Consider the following 19,075-nt stretch of genomic DNA (forward strand, 5'->3'; position numbering starts at 1 on the left):
GAGTCCACGGGACTCCATGGGGATTTTGGTGGATTTAACATGAGTGGTAATACCACATGGAGGTAAAGTGGAGGATCCCCTCCAGCATTTTGCCTCCAAACTCTGAATTTGGCAGTCAAAGTGACAGTAATTCCATTACCAACAAAATAAGTGGCTGGAATTGCCGCCAGTTTTATACTACACTGCCCAACGTGTAACTGGTTCCAAAGTATTATATGGAACAGAGCTCAACACAGGTAAATATGAACATATACTTTGTATTAAGTGGATTGCCTACAATTTTTAGAATTTAAGTTAAACGTGAGTATTACACTGTACGATATCTAAAGTGAGAGGAAAAGAGGTTGGAAGTAAATTCACAATCCTTTAAATTACTGATATCCTCCAACAGACAGAGATTCTTTAGAAGTCCATATCTGCCCTTTTCAGGGTTCAGTCTGTTAAAGACGTGTTGCCTTTTTAAACCAGTTTTGGAAGACATTCACTGTAGAAAGTTCCCAGTCACTTTTCCAGCTATGGAGAGGGTACGCTACCAGGCCCCAAACCTTAGGTGACCATGGAGAGGACCATTGATCCAGAGCCTATGGCCTGGTAAGGTAGCCACTTTTTAAGTTGGGATTTCGCGCCCAGTGCAAGTTAACTGGCCAGTGCTTAAAGAGATGAAAGCTAGCTTGACCCCCAGACTGAGACTTGTGAAACCACAGACACCACATGACAGAGAATCTCATTCAGTTGAACAGGGCTCATTGGAGACTTGTTGCGGAAGGCTCAGAGGGTGCATTCAAGACTTACAGCAATGGAGATGGTCGGGCCTTGCAGAGACCCCACTTCTCTATTTCGGTACCAGCAGCACGGAAGAACACCTCGGGAGTAGCAGATGGAAAGAGGCGTTGGTGTTAGCCAGGGCTGTTTTGGCAGGCCTTGAGGAGAGTGTAATCAGACTTTGGGTTCCAACAGGCACTTCCTCTTGGTGAAAGATGGCCGCAGCTGGGTTGGTAAGGTTGCAACTGCAACAGAGCAGTGAGGATTACAGGACCTGATGCTGGATGCAGAACAGGGCTTCAGACTGGTTGGACCCACCATTCCAGAGGAGGAATGCCCTTGGTTCAAGTCTTCCCTGTCTTGTTCTCTGGTGGTCTATTGGCTTCAGAAACTTAGATCTTGTGGTCGACTATTTCTAATAGCTCCATGTCCTCTCCCTTTATCCAGAATTCAGGCTGAGGGGAGAACCTGCAACACTCAAACAAGTGGTGATTGGCAACTTCCAACCTGGAGAGGCAGGCAGATGGTCATAAAAGAACGGGGCTTAAACCAAAACGAGCAGCCATTTTGAGTATCTGATATTTAAGGCCATATTGTGATAGAAAATAAAGGTGCACAATTGTGCACCAGAGAAGGGGTAAAAAAGGTTTACTGCAGGCCTAGTCATGGCACATCACAAAAGTAAATGAGATTTTACTTGGGGAAACTGGAACTGATTCAGTATGAGCAACGCCTGCTAGTGCATGCTTGCCAAGTGCTACCTGCTGCTTGTGACTTTTGCTCACTTTTTGCCTGTTCATGCAAAGATCCTTAGGCTGCGTGACAATTTCCTTAACTCGTTTTATATTAATGTTGTAGTTACTACTTTATTAGGAATGTTATGGCACGTTTACAATGTACTGATAACCCAGTTGGATGCAGCAAATGGTACCCCAGGCTGCCACGCCCGTGACGATTTAGTGCTTCACAAATAGCATGTCGTACTTAATTCTATATATGGATGGTGTGGAAAGTGTTATATTTATAGAGCTGACAGAAGGCGCATGTGGTGTAATTTTGAAAGTTTATATATTTTACAAAATGTGCTTGTTTTGTCTGTCCAACAAAACTATATCCCCTACCTGTGAAGTACTGACGTAGTGATAACATTTATATGTCGGAATCCTTCTAATTCATTTCAGTTGAACGTTTGCTTGGAGAGTTTAAATGCATCCTGCATAAAATGGCACACATTTCAGTTTCATGAAACCCTTCTCGAAGTAAGGATCTGAAACCTGTATACTGCTCAGTGTTGGGTGCAACAGTTGTATGTTTTATTTGGGGGACACGTTTACTTGGCTTAAGCTGCCATTTCCAGCTGTCATTAACTTCACTGACCGTATTGCAGGGCCTTTTGGGAATTGGGCAGTAGGGGGTGGCTGGGGAGTGAGCCCAGTGCTGGAGGAGAGTACTAGGCAACACAAGGTGCATCTAATGTAACCTCGCAGTGGGAAATGGGAAGACTAGCAGTTCGCATCTACATAAGACATCATTTCCCTGGGAAACATTCACGTACAAAAAATATAACCTGGACCAGCGATCTATGAATCGGATAACCCACCCTAAGGACACTAGTAACTGTTGCTGTGTGCAGAGAGTTTAGATGGAGCGTTCCGCTGCTCTGTGAATCCCATTGTGATGTTTACATTGTTTTGGAAACGGTACTCCTCCAGAAAAAAATGGACAGCATTCTCAAGAGGTTGGTGATATCGTAGGCGTGCGGAATTATTCAGACTCACTTAAGAAATAAGGAGTGTAAATCCTCGCCATGAAATAGATAATAATTGGTAGCATAGCTTTCCTGAAGGGACTCTAGTTTGGCTTGAAAGCAATCCAAGTGGAAAACTGGGCAAACTGCTTTTTTCAAACGTAGATTATGCCTCCATCACTGTGCTTCTGAGCAGTTTGCCAGTTTGCTTGACGATACAGAATCTCTCCCGAAAAACAGTTCTAAGTGTCCAAATGTGTGTGTGTGTAGGTCTGGTTCTCTGAAGGGCAATTGCAGTAGATAATGGTGATAATTATTCACTGACTAAATCGGGGATCACGGTCACTTGCCACTCCCCTCCCAGTTGTTTGCTGCTGGAACCATCTCTCTGCTAGTCAACTTCACTATCAGAGCGTTCCAACACTCGTGGGGGAGTTGGGGGGGGGGGGGGGGGTTGTTGGAGAGGGGGCGGAGGGCTAGAGAGAGGGGGGGGGTGTATCTGTAAGATCTGTTTGTCACATTAAAATGCTTCAATTTCTCTTTTTGCAGCCAAAAGTTAAAAGAAAAAATAAAGATGTTAAAGACAATGAAAGTGGACAAAGGGAAGAAGGATGAAGGTAAGCGGTTGAATTCAGCACTTTTAAATTTCAGCGAGTGGGAATTGCTCATCTGCAAGCAATTGCTCATATGACCGGGGGACAGGAAATATTTTTTAGGCAATAACACTTGCAAAGGCTACTAGCCCACCTTGAGGTTATACTTGCACTGGCATACTGAGGTCAATCGTAACACTTAATTATGCGCTCTAAAGTCTGAAATCCAAAGTTCAGTCACTCTACTGAAAGTGTACCCAATATAAGCTTTCTACAGTATGCAATAAACATTTTAAGGTTGCCATGCTTGCATTACAAACAGAAGGACAGCCTCTCGTTCGGCCCTCTTCTTTCCTCATGTTTCTGTCCACATTCACCCATTATATAGTCTACCTGGAATTGGTTGGTCCTGGCCTATTTTCTTGGCAGTCCCATTATTACTTATGAGTGTTTGTTTAGGTAGACAAATTAAATGCATTCCCTGATGACAAAACTCATTCACGAGTCAGTGGGTCATATGAACACTTATCGAATCCATTTTATAGCCATAAACTATAATTGATCAAATCTGTATATTTTCCTGAAACTGCCCTCTAGTACATTCCCTCGGGTCTATAGATATGCCCTTGACATTTTCCCGGATAACTTTATACACACTCCATGCTTACCTGCGGCATCAAGCACAAACGATATTACAAACCTCGCCCAGCTTTATTTGACCTCTCATCCTACCCTCTGTCCTTTACTTGTACTCACTTTCCCTATTCCTAAGCAGACTGGAGACCCTTGGCAGAGGGGCCAGTTCCCCACTTTCTGTACAAGCATAGGTGCTACAGAGGTGATTTTGCACTGTATCGTACGAAAATAAAAAAGGGGTGGTAGGGACGCAGACGCATGCAGGTTTACTGCGCATTTGCAGTGTAAGAAAATGCCTAATCCCAGTTATATCGCACAAGGGGATTGGGGGTTGCAGGGGTGTCCCCGACACTTGCAAAGCCGGGATTGTGCCATTCTACAATGCACAAGTGTGTGTGTGTGTATATATATATATATATATATATATATATATATATATATATATATATATATATATATATGATCGCTGCGTGCCTGCATTTTTGCATTCTGAATTTCCGAATGTGGTATTTTTGGGCAAGCAGTGATCACATAGATCCATTTGCCACAGGGGAAAAACTTTGCAACATGTGGTTGCGGTAGTGTTCGTCGCGTCTGGCATGCTTTTGATGTCACTGACTACCCCAGACGTGACAGCAATTTAAAAGCACCACAACTTTGCCTGCAAGCCAACACTGCATATAAATAAAAAATTAAATTGGCTTTCTTTTTTGCATACTATTTTTATTCTTACTTTTATTTTTCAAAACCTTCTTTCGTGCAAATAAACTAATTCCCCACTCCCCATCTGACACCTAACCCAGCCAACCATCCTCCCCATCTGACAGGAACTAGAGATGATATTTCTATTGCGGTGGTCTGTGCGCAATTCGCTGTCACAGGGTTGCTCTCCATTAAATATCTTTGTTGGCGGATATATCAACTGCAAAAAGCTGTATTTTCATTTCTAGATCACTGTAACTTGCAAATCACTGGTTGAGATTATCTGTGGATTTGTTAAGGAGTCATTTTGAATGCAAAGTAATAAAACAAAATTACATTTTTTTGACAGTCTTCACGCTGTCCCCAATTCAAGCATGCTTCAAAAGTGCAGCCCACAAGGAGAACTGCGCTAAACCACCATCTTTTTTTAAATTTTATTTTAAACCCAGATTGTCTATTAAATATTTTCTCACAGATTATATTTTAGTTTACTATTATTTGTTTGTTTTGGCTATTAGACCCACCTTTAAGCCGAAACTATTGCTTTGGAGTACAGAAAAGATGTAAGGACCTCGGCTCTTTGGTATATTGAATATTTACCCAACCATTGACTGCTCATGGCTAGTCCCGAGGGCAATTCCCACTCACTACCTACCTCTCCTCTCCAAAAATACACGCTCCTGGAATAGTGTTGCGACCAGCAGTAGCATCAAACTTCGTGCTGTATAGGGTCTGCCAGTGTAATTTCTAAGCAGTCTTTGGAGAGTTAATGGCTTAATTGCAGCTGTATCACCACTTGATGTCTTTGTGTCTGTTCCTTGCACTGAAGCTCTGCTAAAAACAAACGTTGGACAAAACAGCATTTTGGCTTGTATATAGGTGTCCGATTTTGGCAGGCACCATCATTATCCACCTGTTGCCATTTTTTGTCCAGGTAGTCCATTTGTGGCCGTGCCTGACAATTTGGTCACAATTTGGTCAAAATCTGGTCCATGATTTAGCTACTTGGAAGGGAAATGTGATGCTTCACCAGTTGGATTTTTTTAGGTGTTTGGGACCACTAAAGACTATTACAATGTTTGCAGATGTCTTTTAGGTAATCTAATTTCAGTTGAAGAAAGTTGGAACTAAGGTTAGTTTTCAAAAAAAGCTTTTTCTTGTAATCCATGAATTTTCCGAAGAGCTATGGGTATGAGTGGTGAGTGGAAGCTTCCCGCAATGCTAGAGGTATAATTATGAATGAACTGCAATTGCAGCAACAGGTGTTTAGCAATGGTAGAAAACAGAACTTTCCTATAATCTAGGTTGCCCCTGAATATAGCTCTTTTATGATAGCTGCAAGATTGGTTCGTATGAGACAATGACTTCCTGTCATCAATTTAAAATATTATTGGGAAGAAATGGTTATGCCATTGACTTGCTCCCTCATTGAGAGGCAGGAACCCGGAATAACCTCAAGTTAGTCAAGGTCTAGTGTCTTGAGTAGAAATATCATCGATTCTTTGCATCACTAAGAGGCGGCCAATTTGACAACATCCAGTCCTTGTTATGAGGCAAGATTCTTTATACCTCGGTGGGGCTCTTGATCACAGAACGTGCTACTTTAAACTTCATGTCATAACCTCTGCATACCCCTGAAATCCCACACCCCAGTGATACTACAACTCAGGAAGTAAATGTACATAGAACTTCAGTAGCACATGGAGAAAGACGCTGCAATAAAGTGACTGCGAAGTTATGACGACTTATATGCATATGTTCTTTTTTTCATTTTTTTTAGATTCCAATGATTCTGAAGAAGAACCGGCCAGCGAGGAAGAAAAGCCAGATGCAGAAGTAGCAGAGGAGGAAGCAGACCAGCCGAGCTTTGTTATTGGTGGAAGATGATGAATCGCCTGGTGCACACCTTGTTGCTCATTGATCCAAAATGATGATGTGAACTCTGCACAGATCAGAAACTTCTTTGTTTTGGATTACACGCCTTGTTGATTTCCATCCAGCAAAAACGTGTTTTTGCAGTGATAAGCTCTGCATTTATGAAGGGAAGGGAAGTGCTCTTAGCAGCTTGTGAGGACTGCCCCACAGACTGCCAGTAGTGGCTTTCCAAAATGCGCCCTGCTTTGTTCACATCACTGCAGTTGTTCAACACGAGAAAGAGGACTAGTAGAAACTTTGGTAACCTATTTCTTGAAAAGCTTTTGATTTGGAACTTCATCTCCATCTTGGGTCTCCATCTTAAAACTTAAATATCTGTTCATTATGTCTTGCTCCTGCACAGCAATCGAATATTCCGCCATATTTATTTGGAAAGGAACACGCTAATTGTAATGAATGAAACGAAATTAAGAACATGCAGTCTTTGCTGTAAAACCAAGACAGGAAGCCATTTCTGATTAATGAATCTTGGGTTAAGGGAAAGGTCACGTCCAATCTCCTGTTGAAATCTGTAATGTTTCAATCTGCAGGCAAACAATGCGGCAGAATGTTAGTATGGTAGCATCCCCAACCATGTGCAAGGTTGGTTGATTGGCCTGTTTTACTCCAGTGTATAGCTTGGCTTAACAGGACTTCCTGTTGAATAGAGTTGTTGGGCTTTGAATAACCTGTATTTTGCTGTCCGACTGCTGCCTACAGACCTTGTGGATGCCTATTCTTGGTCTTACCTGTTGCAAGAATTATGTTTTTGATGGGTTGCTAGAGTTATTGATTTCCAAGCCTAGGTCAGGATCTCCATTTTTCTACCAACTTCCATCTTTGGTCTAGAACTCCATCACCACTGCCTCATCTCATTATGCATGTTTGATGCCTTGGGTTAGGCCAACTTATTTTATAGTAAAACGTTTAGCCCTTGAAACGTTTAATCCTAAATGTGCCTACCATTTTGTAAATACATTCCAAGAGGTATTAAAAAAAATGCTTCTCTTTGACGTGTCGTTTAAATCTTGGTACGTTCTTGGAGCTGTTTATAGGAACATTAATTGCTGGTTTTGGGACAGTTGAGAGACTGTGCTGATATTACACACTCCTTTCTGGCCCCTTCTCTTTTTATAGGCGGTATTCAAATCTTCTTTGAGCGTGTTCATGTACAGCAGATGTGGGATGCTGATGGAGTGCAAAGTACGCAGAAGTTGCCACCTAGGCCGGAATAACATCATTGACAGCAAGGGGGACACCCTGCAAGACGGTGCATTGCCCTGAAAGAAGATGGGGAATGTGTGACAAGAAACGTGTACGTGCGTTTCCCGCTGGGTCATAATGGTCGCATTACCTTCATATGTTGCATGTAGGCAAGACAAACTTGGAAAGCTAGGAGGTCCCTGATGGAGTTAGATAGCCTGACTTAAGGAAAACCGCATTAGTTGAAGCCTACTATTAGATAGTAGGGGTTAGTGTTTGGTAACACTAACTGGGCATACAGGAGCCTGGGTTAGGGAGTAAGTCCCACGAGAGAGAGTGGGACAGCCCTAATGCCACTCCCCAAAGCCCTTTTTCCTGCCCAAGCCCTACATTGTAGTAATACCTGTCCACCATGTCATCGACATCTGGAAGAAATCCCTACTGTAAACTGCTGTGAAAATCAAAAAATAATTAAAACCCTTGAAACCTTCCCGACGTCTCTGAATTATTATGGCCATCTGTGACAATTGCCACCCAATGTAGCGAGTCAAAAACAGAAAAGAGCAGTATTACTGGAAAATGTTGCTGCTTCTTTGTTGTATAAAGAGCTGCCTGTATACAAAATACTTCCAAGTGCTTATTGTCACAGATGGCACAAGAATCACTCCAAATCTCGGAAGCAGTTAAAGGTTTTTTTTTAATTGAAGTCTTTGTGGGTCCTAAAGCTATCCCCCTCTCTCGTCTTCATTGCACCTCCTCCCTAATCCAGGCGTCGTTGACACCAGGTTATTGGATACAAAAAGTTGGCACGTACGGTCTAATTTTGCCATTGGCTAGTTGTGTGGACCTAAAGGCAGAACCCTTTTTCTCTATGCACTCCCTCAGGGACTTTCCTAACTCTCCAGTGGGTTAGTGTTTTACTGGGATTGTGGGAATTGCGCCTTACAAATATCTTGCTAGATTCAGTCCTCCATCTTAGCTTGCTCACCCCTCACTTTCCTACTCTTATCACCTCTATATAATATCTTGTATCTGTATGATGTTTCGAACTCCTTCTAGGCCTCATTGCCTCCCTTTTTGTTCTTGTCTTTCTGCTACTCTACTGCTCCCTTCTCTGCATCACTACCCCCTCTGCCACACTGCTACCTCCTCACTACTACTATTCCGCCTACTCTCACGCCCTCCTTTCACTCAGTACCATCCGCTTCACAATCACTCTTTACTCTAATCATGCAAACCACACCTGTCGCCCAAACATTCAGGCTCAGACAGCCGTACCACTTTCACTTGCTAGCCAATAACTCCCCTCCAAAAGTCACCTCCCACTCTGCCGCTCCTTCCTCCCATTTGCTTACCTGGATAACCCACACTTCCAGTTGCTTCATCATATTCCCTCTTTTCTCCTGGAATTGGACCTCTTTCCATGTCCATCCTGATCCTGCCCCCCCTTCTTTCCCCCCACCCCCCAGGGTTGTGGTATGTCATGTAAAGTTAGAAATAATGGGCTAAACTTTGCCCACTTCCGTCCCTTGGGCCCACTGTGGATCAACAATGGCGGCTTGGTAAGCCCAGTGTGTCTGTTTGTGTTAGAGGCCCCCATTCTGGGTGCCCAGACGGTAAGTCCAGAGTGGGTCAGGGGGTTTGGTTCCCTCACAAGTGCGTGATGTGTCTGCCTGCTGCCTCATGCAGCTGTTTTCACTGCTGTGTGCAGGCGTTGTGGTTTTGCGCTTCACCCTCCCCTGTTGGCACTCTGCCAGAAGGACATGGCGGAAGTCTGGTGAACTTCTGGCTGGTGGTCAGATTGTGGGTGCTCTGCTGTTGATGTGGGGCACTTGGTACGGGCTCCATCTACTGCTTCTTGTCACTTTCTTGCTTGGATCTCTGGGGAAAATTTGAAAAAGATGGGCAAGCATCTTGTCTAAGAGGTTTGGCATGAGAAAAAGGTGAAATGCACAGAAGCATGCTGGCACAAGGCGAGGGACAAGCATTTGGGTCCTCTTAAATGATCCTGCCCTCGAGGCTTGCGCCGGATTTCTCCCTATGCCTCAAACCATTTTTTGAGGGAATTCCCAGTCGACTCTTGACAAAGCCAGAGTATGTCCTTGTCACACTACCTCTAAACACCCCTGCTTCCAATTGAGTTTTTGTTGTAAAGTGGTTAAAATAGAACCGTCATTGCTGGAATCAGGCAGTTTAATGAGGGCATTGGTTTTTTTGTGTGGATCACAAATCGTTTGATCATAGGATGGTAATGCTTTTGATTAACGTATACATCCTCATGTTATGAGGACGCTTTCAGATTTACATGAGTGCAATCAATTGCTCCATCATATAAGGCAATTCATCTAACCCTCAAAACGACTCCTTCATGAGCTGCATGGCATCACAGAATTCGGGTTAAAAAGCGCTAGCTTGTCAAGAGCCAACACTAGCCCCTGAAGATGCCTGCTACAACTATCCTGTGCAATACCGTTAACAGCCTCAATGGTATTCTGAAAGAACACTGACCCGAAATTACGAAAGGCAGCAAACAACTTTTGAAAGATGGTCACTGCACTTCCTCTGAGAGCTTAAGAAACTGAGATAAAAAGTTTGATAACCTCGGGCCTAAGCCTGAACAACTTTACTATCCGGCCAGTTGACAAACTCAAAAACATGCATTATATTGCTTTACACACACACACTCCTTCATGCTATGCTTACTGTCTCCCACTAAAACAAAAATACACAGCTGCCAGGGCAAGCATAGAGTATTCAAGAAGACCATGCTCATTGCACCTCAAATGGAATTCAACTCCAAACTCACAAACGGAAAAGCTACACAAGTTTTTTTTATCGATGGGTGACTGTGCCGTCAAAATCTAAGCTAAATGAAATGAAAAGGCCAGACCTTCGAATTAATGCAATCCAAAACCAAATCTCAGTTACGCCGATATCATTTTAAAAGCATTCTACTACCAACTCACGAAACCACACAGTTAGCTTGATAGAGTTTAGCAAGACCCAAGTGTCAATTAACCTTTTACTCGACTAGAGTGGTCTCTCAGAAACCTCACACAGGGCTGGTTCTGACAATCCATCTGAGCACTCACCCATTCCTTGAGAGCCTGCCAAAGGCTATTTACTGCCCGACAAGTAAAAATCCCAGCTTGCCACCGAACACAGCACCAGAATGAGGTTTGTAGCAGCTTATAGTTCCCCAGCTGACAGTCTAAGATAGGTGAAGTGGTTGCTGCGGGTTGTCCAAGTGACCCCCTTCGCTCAACCAAACGTTGTTGCCTCCCATAGCGCTAAGCATGTAGTTTATGGTAATGAGTGGTGTCTCCAGGCTGCCCCCTTTCCTCATACTTATTTTCAGATCTTTTTTGCAACTTGGTTACATGTACCTTTCAGAGAGTGGGATTGACCGTGCCAATATGAGAAAGTGAAATGGGACCCATTTGCATGGGGCCTGTAGTAGGAATACAAAGACTACACCAAGTTGTTTTGCATTGTGAGGCATATGCCCCTCGGCTAGACACTCCCCACTAAGATCATTTTTTTTACTCTAAACACACAAATCTCCTACAGACAGCCACCACAAGCCCATTCATTAGCACATCAACACTAATCGAGCTATGACTACGCACTATTCTTTAACCCATCACACTCCTTCCCCATCATCAATGACTAACAAGGCAAAGCACTGTAGTGTCAGATCTTGGATTCCACCCCCTTTGGATTGCATACAAGTGTTTCCACCAACCCATAGAAAGCGGAGAGGCACTTGGGGACTTCCAACTTACACCTGTCAACAACACAGGTTTTGCATCGGCCCTTCCCACTAACGCTCACCACTTTTCTTACAGACCCATGTGCAGCAAGCCCAACAAAAATGGAAGAAGGAGCACTACATTGGATCGCTTTACAAAAAATTATAAAAACCAATGTATTAAATGGAGAGCGGCACACATTGCTCCTAGTGTATCCAGTGCTTATTTTGTCTGCGATACTGTGACTAATTGACGCACTACTCAGACCATTATTTAAATCCCTCTGCATGTGCATGCCAGTGCAAAAATGGCATGCAGATTGTGTGCTCCTGCACGCACTTCATTCAATCCATCCAAGACATTCTCGCAAGAGGTGGTACTGCAGCTGGACCTTCTGGAGCACAGCACTGGTAACACAGGCAGTGGGCTACCTTCCATGCAGGGTGTAGTGTTAGATAGGTATACCTTCTCTGGGTAACACAAGTAACATGGGGTATATATAGGTAACCTGTAGTGGGACTTGCATGGATTCACATGCCTATGAATATTCCCCGTCAGGCCGGGAATCCTCAGTAAAAGAAAATACAGTTTCACTTTCACTTATAAACTGTCTTTCTCCTATGAACCAATCGCTGAGCTCTGGGACATAATGCCACCAGCCAAGGACTGCCCTCTCCCTAAGCCCCTCCTCTGGCAGCCATCTTCAGATTTTTACTGCACGTCCAAGTGTTGGGAGTCCTTATGTTTCGCTCTTTGAACTTTTCTGTATTTTTGTGCTTTTTTGCTGGAAAAATCTTATTTTGTTTGATTGAGCCCCTGTGCTCGATTGTGTCTTCATCCGACAAATGGGGATCCGTTTGTCGGCACCTTTATTCGCCCCTCAAGGGCCGAATCGTCGAGTTTTTTTTACCACAGATTCCAGAAGGTCATCGGGCCTACACTGCACGCTAGACCATGTCGGAGGAGAAGGACGGGAGTTCCCTCTTCAAGCTCTACACCATCTGCGGTTTAAGGAATGTGTTCGTGGAGGACAAGCATTCCCAGTGCCTTTGTCTTCACCCGACGCACAAGGAGGATTGCGCGATCTGCCGTGGCTTTACCAAGCGCACCATTAAGGATCGACACAGCAGATTTGCGGCATGGCTCACTTCCAAGGCCTCTACCCGTGTGGTTCACAGGGGCATACCTCACCCAGATTCAGCCAGTCAGAGCATGCTTCTAAATCCTTTTGAAGGCGCCCCATCTGTGGGGGTCCAAGACAAGGCCAAGCTCTGCAAGTCCGTTTCTGTAGGTTGCCACGCAAGCGGGTCCCGCGACGAGTAGTGTGCGATCATCTTCTCCATCGGCGTCTAAGAGTTAGTCGGCTACCCCTGGGAAGCTGTGGGAGAAACTGGAGAAGGCCAAGCTGCAGAGTAAGGTGTCCAACCTGCCCGTGAAGGCCCAGGCTAAATCGCCGTCCTCTATCAAGTTGTTGGAGACCGCCCTTTCGAAGCTGAAAGGGACTGACTTGGTCCGGGGGGCCCCGCCGGCGGCCAGAGTGGCTCTTCCTCCCAGGCGAGAGGCTTCAGCCAAGCCAGTGAAAAGACCCCGGAAAAGAGGATGCCGTCCCTAAGCCCGAGACCGACCCCTCAGGACACAAAAAGGGGGGGATGGTGGAAAAGCTCCATGGCACAGATATTTCTTCTTCCGACAATGAGGACATGGTTTTCATCCACACAGTCCGGGAAGACGACGACGGGAACGTTGAGGAGGAAGTCTCCGAAGGAGGAGGCAACGCCGGCGAGGACGGGGACGGTGTAGGCACTGGGCCCAGCAAGTCTACTCCCCCCGACCCTGCCAAGAGATTTGTCTCGGGGCATTCTTTCGATTCTCCACACGATGGTGTCGGAGATGCAGAAAAGGATACAGAAAGCACTACCGGGGCCGGCCCGTTGACACCAGGCCCACCACTGCCCAAGAAAAGGAAGCGGCACCCTACGCCTCCTCACCAACAGCCACATGTGCCCTCCCAGCCCCCCTCAGGGTTACGGGGACGGACACCGTGACGATGGATACTGGCGACATCTCTCTGCCTCCAAGGGGCTTCCCCACCCGACGAAGTTGGTTCATTCCACTCCATGGTCACCCGTGCATCGGAACTCTTCCAGCTCACGCCGGAGGTGATTAAGAAAGAGGGTTTTCTGTATCGACGCCGGTAGGCGAAAAGGAAGACCATTCTGGTGGTGCCCCTCCTGGATGAGGTCTGGGATGAGGGCCTGGCACTGCTGAAAAACCCTGCTTCAGCCTCTGCAAAAACAGACCGGCTGGAGAGGAAATGCTGTGTGCCGGAGTCTGCACCCAAGTGTCTGCGGTCACAGCCATCTCTGGTCTCAGTAGTCTCGGCGGCTGCACAAAAGTCATCCAACCAGTCATCCTCTGCCTCCCTCCCCCCGGACAGCGAGTGAAAGAATTTGGACGCCGTGGGTAGAAAGGTCATCTACTCAGCGGCTACGACGGTCAAGGCGGATAACGCTTTAGCGATCCTGGCTAGATACGACCAGGAGTTATGGTACAAGATGGCACCGCTCCTGGAATTCCTCCCCGAGAACAAACTGGTGGAGGAGCTGGAGATCCTTCAGGAGGGCGAGGTGGTGTCCGATCATGCCATCACCGTGGCCCTGGACATTGCAGACACAGGGTTCTGCCAGATGGGGAACGGGGTCTGCCTGTGTCATCGTGGCTGGTTGAAGGCCACCAACTTTAGGCAGGAAGTTCAGACGAGGGTCCTGGACATGCCGTTTGACGGGGACAATCATTTTGGAAAGGCAGTCGAATCACTACAGGCCATCAAGACCGACACAGAGATGGCCCGTGCCCTGGGCACGCTGCAACTGCAACAGCACCGTCCATCCTTTCGTTCCTCAGGAGGGAAATTGGCCAGATCATCGAAAGGTTTCGGCGGGGGCGGGGGGGGGGGATCGTCCTCGTACCGCCAACCCTCCAGTTGAACACCCCAGAAGGCTTATAGGGGTCGTTCCAAGGCCTTTGGAAGTGGCCACCCCCTTCAAGGCAGCGTACAGGCCGCCAAGCAGGATTGGACTGGCCAAGACGTTGGGCCCCCACCCCATGCAGGAGGCCGGCTGGCGAACTTCATCAGCGTGTGGGAGAACATCTCCACCGACCGATGGGTGCTGGATGCTCTCGCCCATCATCACACTTTGGCGTTTCATCAAAAGTGTCGGCGAGTACCAACAGTGGCTCGGCGAGAACAACACATCCCTCAGCTGCGGCTGGAGGTGCGGACCATGTTAAAATTGGGGGCATTAGAGCAGGTTCCAAAGCGGCTCCGGAGTTTACTCCAGATAGAAAACCGAGGGCTGGAGGCCCATTCTCGATCTATGATGACTCAACAAGTACATCAAGTCCCAAAAATTCAGGATGGTCATGTTGCAGCACGTGCTCGGCCAACTGGAGGAGATGGGGAACTTCCTGTCGTCGCTGGTTCTAGGGGATGCGTAATTCCACATCCCCATTCACAAAAAACTTCACAAGTTCCTGCGCTTCCTCTTGCAAAGGAAGCACTACCAGTTCAAGGCCCTGCCCTTCGGACTGAAGTCGGCGCCCAGAGTCTTTACGAAGTGCCTGGCACCAGTGGCGGCACATCTGCGCCTGCAAGGAATACATGTGTACCCATACCTTGACTGGCTCATCCAAGTCAAGGGAGATCGCCGTTGATCACACGGAGAGGACCGCCCGGCAGCTGATGTATCTGGGGTTCTCAGTAAACTATCCGAAGTCCTGCTTGATTCCATTGCAAGGCGCTCTGTTCCTGGGATCCAGGCTTAACACGGTCTCCTGCCTGGCGGCTCCCTCGGAACACAGGATAGCATCCATTCTGGGCAAGGTGCGACGACTGTTGGCACTGAATATTGCCACAGTGAGGACCATCAAGTCGCTGCTCGGCATGTTGTCATTGTGTATCTACCTGATCAGACTCTGCAGGTTGCGGATGTGGCACGGGCGTTCCTGGACGCTCGTTGGATCCAGGTGTCCGGAAGCTTCGCCGACAAGATTGTACTCCACGAGGAGTTCCATCGAGCAATAAGGTGTTGGGGCGTGCGCTCCAACACCGTCAGAGGCATAGATTTCCAGAACCCCTCTTACCAGTAGACGGTCACCACGTATGCTTCCCTGGAGGGCTGGGGAGCTCACACCGGAAGTCTCCATGCCAGAGGCCTAAGGCTACCGGAGGAGAAGGACCTCCACATCAATGTCCTGGAGCTGCGGTCAGTGTTTTGGGCCCTCAAGTTGTTCCTTCCATCCCTCCAGGGCAAGGTGGTGAGGGTCTTCACAGACAATACCACCACAATGTTCTACATCTGGAAGCAGGGAGGCACCTGGTCCCCAGCGCTGTCCAGAGAGGCGGAGGATTTGTGGCACTGGGCCGTCGCGCAGGGATTGTTCCTCATTCCTTTCCACCTGGCGGGGAACAAGAACACCATCGCCAACTCCCTCAGCAGGGAACTACGCTCTTGCCACGAGTGGAAGATTTGGCAGGATCAAGTGCAGTCTCTTCCTCAAGTGGGGTAGGCCCTGGATCGACCTATTTGCGACGGCGACGAACTCCAAGTGCCAGATGTTCGCCAGCAGGTTCTACCAGCCGAAGAGCATGGGGGAACGCGTTCTCCTTCTCGTGGGAAGGCCTGTTCCTGTATGTATTTCCTCCGTTGCCCCTTCTGCTGCGAGTCATTAATTGACTCAAACGATGCCGGTGCAAGATGATCCTCGTCGCCGAGGCAGATTTGGTATCTGGACCTTCTTAGCCTGTCAACTTCACCGCCAGTCAAGCTGCCAGTGGTCACAGACCTGCTTACCAGAGAAGGAGGCGCAATCCTACATCACGACCCAGGGTCGCTGAACCTGAAGACTTGACTCCTGCAGTGTTATAGTTCGGGTACGAGCTTCCTGCGCACTGCAGAGAGGTCCTTGCCAGGGCCAGATCGTTGTCAACTCTTAAGTGCTACGGGCAAAGTGGAAGCGCTTCACGACATGCTGCCGGACACAGAAGATCAACCCTCTGAGGGTCGCGGCCCTGCAGGTCCTTCCATACTTATTGTCCTTGGCCAGGGCGGGACTGGCTCACACCTCCATCAAAGTGCATCTGGCGGCTACCTCCCGCTACACCAGGTCTCCGGGACGGACTTTGCTTTGGTCACACCGTCTGGTAAAGGAGTTCCTTAAAGGACTGTACGTGGTTCTGACACAGCTCATGGGGGCTCCCTTCGAGCCTATGCATCAAGCCCCTCAAGTACCTTTCGTGGAAGACTGCTTTCCTCGTGGTTATCACCTCTGCCAGGAGAGTAGGTGAGATCCAGGCCCTGTCCTGCAAGCGTCCTTATCTGACTGTCCACAATACAAGGGTGATGCTGCAGACGCACCCCTCCTTCATGCCAAAGGTTGCATCAGAATTCCATCCCAACAAACCTTTGTGGTGTTGCCTGTGTTTTTTCCGACGCCTTGGTTGCCGGCTTAAAGGACTCTGCACTCGCTGGATGTGGCGCGTGCTCTGAAGTTCTATGTAGTTCGCACAGAGTTTTCGGAAGACTTCTCAGCTTTTTGTGAACTTTGGTCCTGTGAACCATGGGAAGGCCTTGTCCAAGGCTTCCATCTCCAGGTGGCTCTCCAGCAGTATCACTCACTGTCACGTGTTGGCAAACCGACAGCTGCCTGGCCGTCCGAGAGCCTATTCTACCAGAGCGTTTGCTGCGACAGCATTCCTGTCTGGTGTGCCCCTGCTGGATATCTGCAGGGCTGCTACGTGGAGGTGTATGCACACATTCACGAATTTCTATTGCATCGACAGGGATTCTAGAGAGGAGTCCAGTGTCGGCCAAGCAGTGCTGCGCAACCTGTTCGCTTGGAGGTGAGCCTGGTGAGGAGGCAAGAGTAATTGCTTCTGTTGAGCCTTGCCTCCTCCCATGGTTGTGCATGTATGTACTGCTATGTATTCTTTATTAATGGATCTTGCATTGCATGCTTGCATAATGGAAGATTACAGAGTACACGTTCAGACAAACAGCCATGTTTTGAGTGCTTTTTTCGAAAAAAGCAAGGTGTGATGGTTTTGCTCTGAGGGTGTAGTAATAAGAGTAGGGCTGTACTTAAGTCTAGGCCTTCCGGAAGTCCTTACATGACGTATCTGATATTTCTGGCTCTTCAATATAACCTGGAGATGTAATTTGGTTTAGGGGTATGCAGTTGTGTCGCCGTGGACATAGCTGTCCTTGATGTAATCCGCAACCGGTTTTCTGGTTACACCATGTTGGTTCAAACAGACGCCTGAATAGAGTAGGGCCAGAGTCTTCAACATGGTTGTTTATTCCAGATGCTTGGTATGCTGGGGAGTTGTTTTGGTCCAACATGTATAACACTATCCCTGGGTCGCTGCCTTCTGAAAAGTCATTTGGAGAAGACTCTTCCTAGTCTGGACGAGGAGAGGAGCATGGTGGGGGCTTGTAGCCAGCCAATCTCCATAGGTTTCCATCTCAGGCTGTCAGAACATTGTGGGGAGAGGTGCCAGACCTGCCTGCATGAGTAACACGTAATGATATTAGGGGGCTGCCATGAGGTTTCCAGGGTGGTTGGCGGGGGAAGTTGGGAGAGACTGGGATGTGGCATAGAGGTCCTTGCTACTACTGGCCCTATTGCTGCTTTTGTCTAGGCTATTACAACATCCTTCCTGATGGGGATTAATGTTCCCTCCCATCTTCCGTACCAGAGATTTTAGGAAGAACCCTCTTTGGACTAGCTGGGACTCTCTGTACATCCTCAAAATTCATCCAGAGCTAGAATAATTCATTCTTGATTCTGGCTTTACTATCTCTTCGGAGGAGTACATTGAAAGTGCCTGATTACATTGTATAAACTGCTTGGCCCATAATGCACCTTTTGGTAGTTCGGGAATTTGGGTATTCCTATGTAGGATTCTGAAATATAATCCCTAGATGCCCTCTAGACCGTCTGTGCTTTCACAATCCACGGTCCAGAGAGGCAAGATTACTTTCAGTTGTGCTTCATCCTATTGTGTTTCACTATTAAGTAGCTGCTTGGGAAAGTACTGTGCATGTAGTTTTCATCCAGCCTCTCTTGCTTTGAACTGTGGTGTCCTCCTGAATCATGTTGCTGCCATCTCAAGATCCAGTTGCCTGTGCCCTACAACCTTGTGCCCTCTGTCATGCAGCTCATTGTGCTCGGTGCTATAGTTCCCCTTTTCCTCTGCCGGCAGCTCTTTTTTCCTCTGCCCTTATGTATTTTGCCTGAAGCCCCTTGCTCTCTGCCCACATTTCCCCTGTTCCATCCTTGAATCTGTATGCAGTTTCCTTGTTCCAAGTCCTGAGTTTCTGTCCATAGGTCTCTTGATTCTAGACCAGTTTCTGTCCCTGGGTTACATGTTAACAGTCTTTAGTTCAGTCAGAAATTCCTTGATTCCAGTCTGCAGTTTCTTTTCTGCAATTCCAGTCTTTAATATCCTGTTCTTAGCCAGAAGTACTCATGCTGTTGCTCCTCGTTTTCTATCTTCAATCTTATTTACTTCGGTTTTCTGCCCTTTCCATGGATAATTCTGTGAATGTTTTTGTCATTGTTCTTGTCCTCACTTGTGCTAATGTAATTCCTTTGTCCAGAGTTTGGCTGCTAGAGTTTCGAGCAGGCAATTCCCAACCCTTTCCTTTGTTGCATCTCTTTATTGTCCATTATGCCATATCCTGTTTGTTGGAAGATACTTTTCT

General features: G+C 47.1%; 1 protein-coding gene across 1 annotated transcript in view; it reads left to right on the plus strand.

Moving 5' to 3' along the window:
• Positions 1–7,367, plus strand: part of PRKRIP1 (PRKR interacting protein 1) — a 134,962-nt gene extending 127,595 nt beyond the window's left edge. Inside the window, exons 5-6 of the mRNA XM_069614959.1 lie at positions 3,059–3,126; positions 6,221–7,367. Of these exons, the coding sequence (XP_069471060.1) occupies positions 3,059–3,126; positions 6,221–6,327 (175 nt within the window). The 3' untranslated portion in view covers positions 6,328–7,367. The remainder of the gene's footprint in view (positions 1–3,058; positions 3,127–6,220) is intronic.
• The last annotated feature ends 11,708 nt before the right edge of the window (positions 7,368–19,075 follow it).

The sequence above is a fragment of the Ambystoma mexicanum genome, chromosome 9, assembly GCF_040938575.1.
Source record: "Ambystoma mexicanum isolate Mex_15411 chromosome 9, UKY_AmexF1_1, whole genome shotgun sequence".
NCBI classification, from domain to species: Eukaryota; Metazoa; Chordata; class Amphibia; order Caudata; family Ambystomatidae; genus Ambystoma; species Ambystoma mexicanum.